Raw genomic sequence first — 10173 nt, forward strand, 5'->3', positions numbered from 1 at the left:
TTGTCAACTGAGGCTTGATTTTGAAATATGAAATGATGTTGTTGTTTGTTTGTTTTTGTTTTTTTTTTTATAAAAAAAGAAGATAAATAGATAAAGTAGAATTAAAATAGAATAGAAAGTGCTAGAGTTAGAGGATCAAATAAAGATGGAACAGATTGCCTGTTTTTAGTCATTTCTTGAAGATGGCTACATATGATTTTGTGCGTCTTTGAGATGGTACAATAATGTGTCATTCACTTGAGTTGTGCAGGTCATTCCACCAGGATGGAACAGTGAATGAAAAAGTCTGTGAAAGTGATTTTGTGCGTCTTTGAGATGGTACAATAATGTGTCATTCACTTGCAGAATGCAAGATTCTAGAGGCACATAAGTCTGAAGTTATGAATTTACAGTAGGTAAAGGGTTGCAGAGCCAGTAGTGGATTTGTAGGCAAACATTAATGCCTTGATTTTTATGCGAGCAGCTACTGGTAGCCAGTGCAAATTGATGAACAGATGTGTGGCATGCATTCTTTTTGGCTCATTAAAAATTAATCTTGCAGCAGCATTTTGTATTAATTGTAAAGGTTTGATAGAACTGGCTGGATGACTTGCCAAGAGGGCATGTTCCGAAAGAAAGGGCCTGATCTTCTTAATGTTGAATAAAGCAAATCTGCAGGCTGGACAGTTTAAGCAATGTGGTCTGAGAAATTCAGCTAATCATCAATCACAATTCCAAGTTTTATAGCTGTTTTTGAAGGAGTTATGGTTGATGCGCCTAACTGGATGGTGAAATTTTGATAAAGTGATGGGTTTGTTGAAACCACAAGCAGTTCTGTCTTAGCCAGGTTGAGCTGAAGGCGATGGTCCTTCATCCAGCAAGAAATGTCTGTTAGACAAGCTGAGATGCGAGCAGCTACCGATGGATCATCAGGATGGAATGAGAGGTAGAGCTGAGTGTTATCAGCATAGCAATGGTATGAAAATCCATGATTCTGAAGGACAGAACCTAGTGATGCCATGTAGACAGAGAAGAGAAGTGGTCCAAGAACTGAGCCCTGAGGCACCCCAGTAGTTAGATGTTGTGACTTGGACACCTCATCTCTCCAAGATACCTTGAAGGACCTATCTAATATGTAAGACTCAAACCACTGGAGTGCAGCTCCTGAGATGCCCTTTGCCAGTAAGGTTGACAGGAGGATCTGGTGGTTAACCGTATCAAAAGCAGTGGACAGATCCAGCAAGATAAGCATAGAAGATTTGGAATCTGCTCTTGCCAATGTTAGGGCTTTAACAACTGAGAGCAAGGCAGTCTTGGTCGAATGTCCACTTCTGAAGCCAGATTGGTTGCTATCCAGGAGGTTGTTCTGTGTGAGAAAGCCAGAGACTTTATTGAACACAACCTGTTCAAGTGTTTTTGCAATGAAAGGTAGAATAATCTGTAGTTCTCTACATCTATAGTTCTCTAAAAGAGTTGGGTTAAGAGTGGGTTTCTTAAGAAGTGGAGTTATACGAGCCTGTTTAAATGCTAAAGAAACACCAGTGTGAAGAGATGTGTTGATATGAGGGAGTGCAGGTACAACTGCAGGAGCTCAAACGGATCGAGTAAGGTGTTTACATGAAGGCTTTTCAGTTCAGTTGAGTCGTCAATCCCATTATTAACAGATTTTTTGGTTGCATGTAAACGTAGCCATTGTTACACACTCACATTCTGATGTACATGATGAAAATGAGGGTAATTTGATCATGTTTCAGATCACATATTTGAGCAGATTCTGTACTCGTCTGCGCCGGAGCTGTCTGAGGCACGAGCCATCCTACACAACATCGTCTGCAGACGGCTGTACAAGTGTGTGGGTCAGACCACGACAGAGACGCACGTGGACTCCTCACCGGTGAGCGAGAAACAAACTAATGACCTTCAGAAGATGCACAAAATGATGAACATTACAAGTATCTTCATGTATTCTGAAGATGAACAAATGTCTTATGGGTTTTGAATGACACGAGAGTGAGTAAATAATGACAGAAATTTCAGTTTTAGGTGAGCTATTCATGACCCTTTAATAGGAGAAAGTCTTGGAAAATACAAATTTTGTCTTAAGGAAAAGATTGTAGATCCAGTTGATATAGAAAGATGAAAGTCTGAATTGTGTGTGCGAAGTGACGGAGTTGCTGATTAAATTTTGTGATCTCTTGCAGGAGAAGCTACTGGACTGGGCAAAGGAAGTCGCCTGTTCAAAACCCAGTGGCACAGACGCCAACCTGATAGCCGAGGACTTTGTAGTTAGTGTACGTTTGTTGTCTTTCTTTTTAAACCAGGGGGCTGTTTCATAAAAGACACTAAGAAAAGCGGGGATTAAAGTCCAAAACCTGACTTGAAATAACCTAACCAATCAATCGGGACTAAAGCGGTTTCATAAACGACAATTCACGCAATCTCACTAATTTGATCCAGGTTCAACAACCCTTACCAAAAAGTAGTATACTTCAAGTTTATTTTATTAAGTATACTTAAGTAAAGTTCAAGTATATTTTGACTTTTTGTAAGTATAAGTCAAGTATACTTAATTGTCATTATAAGTATATATCTTAGTCAAGTCAAGTCAAGTTTATTTATATAGCCCTTTAAAACAACATAAATGCTGACCAAAGTGCTGCACAACATACCAAACAAAACATCCATTGTACAATACAATTTAAAGACTAATAATAAAATATGAAACGAAAGCAAAACAAAAAATAATAGAATTAAGACCGGAAACATCATGCAATTTAAAACAATGTTTAAGACTAAAAAATAATAATATTAATTTAATAATTAATATCAAATTACACATATGCCTGAGAAAAAAAAATAAGTTTTAAGAGAAGATTTAAATGTAAAAAGTGTAGGGGAAAGTCTAATAGACAAAGGTAGGGAATTCCAGAGCTTAGGACCAAGAACTGAGAAAGCTCTGTCGCCTTTGGATTTAAGTCGAGATTTTGGAACATTTAATAGAAGTACATAAAGCCCATTTCTGAGAAGTACATAAAAAGTAAACTAAAAGTATACTTTCCTATTTTTTAGTTTAAAATAAGTATACTAATAGCACACTTGAATAAACTTCTTTTTCGTAAGGGAAGTCAGGATAGTTTGATATGCACACTTATTCTTAAGCAGCCTTTAATGTCGATCATGGATCAAATCGATCCACCATGACAAACAGCAAAGATTTGTGCCTTTTAATGCATTTTCGTCAGCGCATAACTGACACGTCACATGTATATTTTTCATCTGTAAATGTTAGAAAGTCATGCAGATAAATCAATTTTGCTGTCAGGAGTGGGCGAGGCTTATGAGAGTGAACGAGTGCTGCTGTGCGCATGCACGCTAAACAGATGGAACATTCTGCTAAAATATTTGTTGTTGGACATTAAATGTGACACATGTAGAATTTTATTCCTACAAATAAGTGTATTTTTTATGATAGCAGTAACTGTAAATCAAATGTAAGCTAGCTAATACAACCCTAATTACTAGCTCAAATTAGTTAATGTCTGTTCCTCTTATCAGTTAAAATATAGTAATGTTTTATATTATATTCATTTTTAATTCAGTAATTTTAACTTTTAATTAAGTGTTTTAATGCTTTAAAGAGCAATTTTATATCGTAATGTTTTAATGTTCTACTAATAACCATAAAGTACAGTTATCATAAATCCGGAGAGAAAGGCTGCATGGCTAGAAACTGCTGATCCACTGAATGCGCATGTAGCAGCATGTTAAAATGTTTTCAAGTATCTTACAATACATTAAATACAGTCTGTTGTAGCCTATATTTCTATTTATTTTTTCTGTATACTTTTATTTTTGGACTAATAATAAAGTCAACTAATTGTATGTGAGAGCGTCTGTGGTGATATCAGTGCGTTCCCATTGGTCAGTGTTGGAGGAGCTCAGCTTAGCCTGACAGTTAGCCTGCTCCGCACCAAGTTAGTTTCCCAGCATAAGTTGCCACAGTGACTGAGCTTCCGCTATGGTCATTTTGCTTAATGAAACCAAATCAAAAAATCAAGACTAACTGATAAGTTTTAACAATGCATAGTTTAATGAAACAGCCCCCAGGTTTCTTCAGTTTTAACAATGCAGCTACAAGCTGTCAGAATGAACACAGCTACTGTCACTCACACAACCTTTTGTTTACAAAGTCATGAAGACTGACACTTTAACCCAACAGCTCAAATTATAAACAATTATTATAAGCTTACTGTTGTGAAGGCAAGCAGATGTTAAAGGGTAATTTCACCCAAAAATGAAAATTAGCCCATGTTTTACTCACCCTAAAGCCATCCTATGTGTATATGACTTTCTTCTTTCAGACGAACCCAATCAGAGTTATATTAAAAATTGCCCTGGCTCTTCCAAGCTTTATAATGGCAGTGAATGGCTGTTATTTTTCAACAGTCCAAAAGTAGTCAATTAAAGTGCACCATCCATGATAAAACGTGCCTCACACGGCTCCGGGGGGCGAATCTATGGAGTTTTTGTAAGAAAAATATCCATATTGAAAATGTTATAAACACTTTTCTCTCACTTCTGGTAACTGTCGTAGGCAGATGTTGTAGGAAATGTGCGTAGCGTAAGCGCCGGTGATTCGTGACGAGCACGGAGAGAGAACAAAATAAAACGCCATTCACGAATTAGAAGCACAAAATGAGGATTTGTAAAGAAAAACTTTGCTAAAGTAAGGAAACCTTGCTTCCTTTGTTCCTTTAAACAAACTCAGGACTAGCATATCTCTTATCAAAAACTGTGTGTGCAATTAAGGAATCAGCTGAGTGCCTTTTTAAAATAATGTTGGTATTTTGTCAAGTGTCCACTTTTGTTCTCTAGGTCATTCACATGGATTATGGAATGAAGGAGAAAAACCCCATCAACAGTGTCTACTTTTACTGCAAGAAAGATCCCACCATAGCCATCAAGATCCGCAAAAATCAGGTACACTCCAGAAGCGACTATCAGCCACCAGAAACACATCAACACTCATCACCATCACACCACAGTGTCTAGCTGACAAAAACACCTCCCCATCACTTCAACTCCACCTCCGAACATTAACATCAAACCTCCTAACTGTATTGTTTAACGGACCTGAGCTAACAACTAACAAGGTTCAGTTGTATTACTTTAACATTAACACAGTAGCTTCCGTAACACATGTAGCTATTTCTCATTGTTACTGTGTTAATGCATTAACCAACGTTTACTAATGAGACTTTATTGTAAAGTGTTCTTTATAGTTCTTTTGCACTTTAATCTTTATGAAACATTTGATTACCTTGAACATTTCAATACGATAGTGCAGTACACAAAAATGAGTCCTTTTTGTGATTTAAAAAAAAAGGTTTTATACCTTTTTGCAGCTTATTTCAATATTGTGACTGTGTACCGTGATTTAAGCTTCAGCAATTATCGAAACAGGAAAATTTGATTCCGTCGTATGTCTAATTTGAACATTTCTCTCAGTGACCACCAAAAAAACACATGCCTAAAAGTTGAATATGGATTCAATGAGAGAGTGTTTAGGTTCAGATTGTATTGCTCTTGTGCTAAAGAAGATATCCTCTATATATAGTTTGTGGGAAATGCTTGTTGTTTGAGGAAAGATGTTGTACGTTTGAGCATTCAAAATGAAGGCCTGTGTTCCTGATGTCCATGTGGTATAACAGGTGTCCAAACTCCTGCCGGAGTGCTTTGCGGAGCAGCTGATCAGGGTTTACTGTAAGAAGATGGATGACAAGAGCCTAGAAGCTGCTAAGAAGTACTTTGTCCAGTGGTGCATGGACAGGAACTTCACCAAACCCCAGGCAAGACTTTGCTTTTCCAATTTTGTAGTCATTCAAGTTTCAGTTTTATTTTCAAATATACTTGGTACTTTGAGCAATGGATTGTCAGATATATTTCAGACGCTAGTTTGGAGTATTCTGAACAGAACCTGTATATTAACCAGTTATTGTGATCACTATAATAAGTAAATAGTACAGCAGGTAAATTAAGTATTGAACACGTCATCATTTTTCTCAGTTAATATATTTATAAAGGTGCTGTTGACATGAAATTTTCAGCAGATGTCTGTAATAATCCATGTAATCCATACATACAAAGAAAACGATACAAATAAATTCAGAAATTAAGTTCTGTGTAATAAAGTAGAATGACAGAATGTGTTCAAAGTATTTAACACATTCCATTAGCCAAGTCAAGTCACCTTTATTTATATAGCGCTTTAAACAAAAAAGATTGCGTCAAAGCAATTGAACAACATTAATTAGGAAAACAGTGTGTCAATAATGTAAAATGACAGTTAAAGGCAGTTCATCACTGAATTCAGTGATGTCATCATGCAGCTCAGTTCAGTTTAAAATGGTATCTGTGCAATAATTTGCAATCAAGTCAACGATATCGCTGTAAATGAAGTGTCCCCAACTAAGCAAGCCAGAGGCGACAGCGGCAAGGAACCAAAACTCCATCAGTGACAGAATGGAGAAAAAACCTTGGGAGAAACCATGCTCAGTTGGGCGGCCAGTTCTCCTCTGACCAGACGAAACCAGCAGTTCAATTACACTCCACAAAAAACACATATTGCACAAAAGAAACATCTTTCCCCTGTTCTCTTCTCTCTGTTCAAAATCTCTACACAGATCATCCTCATCTGCTCCACTACTCCTCTCCTCCTTTGTCTCTCAGGGCTGTAGAGGTCCTTTCTAGGTGCTGATCCACCATCTGACTTGGATACAGACTGGATCTGGTAGCTACGGTGACCTCGGAATAAGAGAGAAACAGACTAATATTAGCGTAGATGCCATTCTTCTAAGTGATGTAACAAGTACATCGGGTGTTATGGGAAGTGTTCCCGGTTCCGGTTTACCTAATTAATGCAGCCTAAAAATCCTTTAACGGATTTGGATATTAGAAGTGTATTAGTATGTTATGTGTAAGCCAGGTTAAAGAGATGGGTCTTTAATCTAGATTTAAACTGCAAGAGTGTGTGTGCCTCCTGAACAATGTTAGGTAGATTATTCCAGAGTTTGGGCGCTAAATTGGAGAAGGATCTGCCGCCCGCAGTTGACTTTGATATTCTAGGTATTATCAAATTGCCAGAGTTTTGAGAACGGAGCGGACGTGGAGGACTATAATGTAACAAGAGCTTGTTCAAATACTGAGGTGCTAAACCATTCAGGGCTTTATAAGTAATAAGCAAGATTTTAAAATCTATACGATGTTTGATAGGGAGCCAGTGCAGTGTTGACAGAACCGGGCTAATATGATCATACTTCCTGGTTCTAATAAGAACTCTAGCTGCTGCATTTTGGACTAACTGGAGTTTGTTTATTAATTGTGCAGAACAACCACCCAATAGAGCATTACAATAGTCTAACCTTGAGGTCATAAACGCATGGATTAACATTTCTGCATTTGACATTGAGAGCATAGGCCATAATTTAGATATATTTTTGAGATGGAAAAATGCAGTTTTACAAATGCTAGAAACGTGGCTTTTCTAAGGAAAGGTTGCTATCAAATAGCACTCCTAGGTTCATAACTGATGACGAAGAATTCACAGAGCAGCCATCAAGTCTTAGACAGGGTACTAGGTTATTACATGCAGAGCTTTTAGGTCCTATAATTAACAACTCTGTTTTTTCAGAATTTAGCAGTAAGAAATTACTAGTCATCCAGTTTTTTATATCGACTATGCATTCCGTTAGTTTTTCAAATTGGTATGTTTTCGCCGGGCCGCGAAGAATATAGAGCTGAGTATCATCAGCATAACAGTGAAAGCTAACACGGTGTTTCCTGATGATATCTCCCAAGGGTAACATGTAAAGCGTGAAGAGTAACGGCCCTAGTACTGAGCCTTGAGGTACTCCATACTGCACTTGAGATGAATAATACCTCTTCATTCACTGCTACAAATTGATGGCGGTCATATAAGTACGATTTAAACCATGCTAATGCACTTCCATTAATGCCAACAAAGTGTTCTAGTCTATGAAAAAGAATAGTGTGGTCAATAGTGTCAAACGCAGCACTAATAGAGAGATACAACCAAGATCAGATGATAAGAGCAGGTCATTTGTAACTCTAAGGAGAGCAGTCTCAGTACTATGATATGGTCTAAATCCTGACTGGAAATCCTCACAGATGCCATTTTTCTCTAAGTCAGTGGAAATGAATATTATACAGTCCCAACACCTACAGTACCAGGATGCTGAAGATGAAGATGAGATAAGGTAGACAATTCAGCAAGACAATGATCCCAAACAGCCAAGGAAAGTCTCAGTTGTTTTCATTGAAAGAAAGTAAAGCTGCTAGAATGGCCAGCCAATCAGCTGACTTGAATCCAATAGAATATCTATGGAAAGAACTAAAGATTAGAGTTCATAGAAGAGGCCCACAGAACCTTGAAGATTTAAAGACTGTTTGTGTGGAAGAATAGGCCAGAATCACACCTGAGCAATGCATGCGACTAGTTTCTCCAGACAGGAGGCATCTTGATGCTGTCATTAACAACTAAGGCTTTTGTACGAAGTAATAAATAAATTTCAGGTGTCATTCTACTTTATTACACAGAACTTAATTTCTGAACTTATTTGTATTGTTTTCTTTGTATATATGGATTACTTGGATTGTTACCGACATCTGCTGAAATTTTCATGTAAACAGCACCTTTACAAATATATTTACTGAGAAAAATGGTGATGTGTTCAATGCTTATTTTACCGCTGTATGTGCATGTAGAAATACATCAGTAAAGCGTCTGATTTCAGTCTGCTTTGGGTCATTTTCAGTCAGGTTTGGTAGTTATGAGTGTACTGGAGTGCATGTGAACATGCTCACTCACTGTTGTTTGTCCGTTGAGTGAAGTGCATTACCTCCAGCGTTGTCTGGTTCCCAGAGTTCCTGAGGATATCTTGTGTGTTCCCTGATCCTTATTCGGTACACAGTAACACTGGTGTGTCCCTGAATGTGTTTCAGGATGGAGACGTCATCGCCCCAGAGCTCACCCCACTCAAACAGGACTGGCACACACTGGACGAGGACAGTGAGCTAGATGACAACGCTGAAGACAATCGTCCCGGAGCGAGAGAGGCAACACCCAGAAAGACTGGGCATAATGTGAAAGTCGACCTCTTTCAAGCTCAGGAGGAACGCAGACTCTGAAGCTCTCGGGGATCACACACCGCTGATCAGCCCTGCGCTTCTCTCTGTGACCAGATGCTCATTCTATCACAGAGTGTTTCTGAGCTTCATTTAAACTGTTTGCCTCTGTTTGCTTTTATTTTCAGCTTTAATATCATGTTCACAGCCAGGGTTTTAATGCAACTCGCACCTCTGACAGAGACACTTTATTATACACCAATCCAGAATGAATGTCTCTCTCCTTCATCCATCATGTTTCGATGCAGAGGGAAAAGTTCAATGCGTTTTGGCATTCTTTTTTTTATTTTTTATTTAAAACTTTTTATCAGGGACTCGCTGTTACTTCTTTCCTTCTGTTAATCAGCCCTCCACTCACTTGCAGTGTGGAGAAGCTCATGTTATAATGGGTCTCCAAGGTGATGGCATTTTATATATCTATATTTGAGCACTATATAACTATATTTCTTTAGACTTCAGCCTCTTTGTATAACAGTAATGGGTGATGGTGGCCTGATTTTCTTGGATCTTTCTGTGAACAGAATCTGCCTGACTGTGTTAAGTTCTGCTATATTTCAGTCTGTACTGAAGTATTAAGTCACCACACAATAACATCAAGGCTGTTGTTCAGAAAAATGTTCCCTTGAGGGACATGTTGCACATGTCATGCTTGTAGATGTGCTGAAATAATGCAAACTCAATCATCATCTCAAAATCCAGAGCATGCAAATAAAAATCCAGTCATGCAATTCTTTGTTTTAATGCACGTCTCCTGGCCTGATAGTGGACGTAAAGTACTGAGTCAGACCCACTTTTATGTACTTACTTTTAAATGTTTTTTTTTTTTTTTTTTTTTTGTTGATACAATTCATTTAAAACAATTAATGTTTTTACATCCGCTGGAGACTGATTCAGACCATGTGTTTTTATTAGTATTTTTTGTAAATCTTGTCAGTGACCGCATAATCAAATGTACATTTTCCTCATACACCTTTAAACTGCAGCTGACCT

At 37.8% G+C, this 10173-nt stretch overlaps 1 protein-coding gene across 1 annotated transcript in view; it reads left to right on the top strand.

Annotated features, from left to right (window-relative positions):
• Window positions 1-9879, top strand: part of samhd1 (SAM domain and HD domain 1) — a 33048-nt gene extending 23169 nt beyond the window's left edge. Inside the window, exons 12-16 of the mRNA XM_042750653.1 lie at window positions 1734-1873; window positions 2181-2270; window positions 4855-4959; window positions 5691-5828; window positions 9001-9879. Of these exons, the coding sequence (XP_042606587.1) occupies window positions 1734-1873; window positions 2181-2270; window positions 4855-4959; window positions 5691-5828; window positions 9001-9186 (659 nt within the window). The 3' untranslated portion in view covers window positions 9187-9879. The remainder of the gene's footprint in view (window positions 1-1733; window positions 1874-2180; window positions 2271-4854; window positions 4960-5690; window positions 5829-9000) is intronic.
• Window positions 9880-10173: the final 294 nt, after the last annotated feature.

This window comes from Cyprinus carpio, chromosome B23, assembly GCF_018340385.1.
Source record: "Cyprinus carpio isolate SPL01 chromosome B23, ASM1834038v1, whole genome shotgun sequence".
Lineage (NCBI taxonomy): Eukaryota > Metazoa > Chordata > Actinopteri > Cypriniformes > Cyprinidae > Cyprinus > Cyprinus carpio.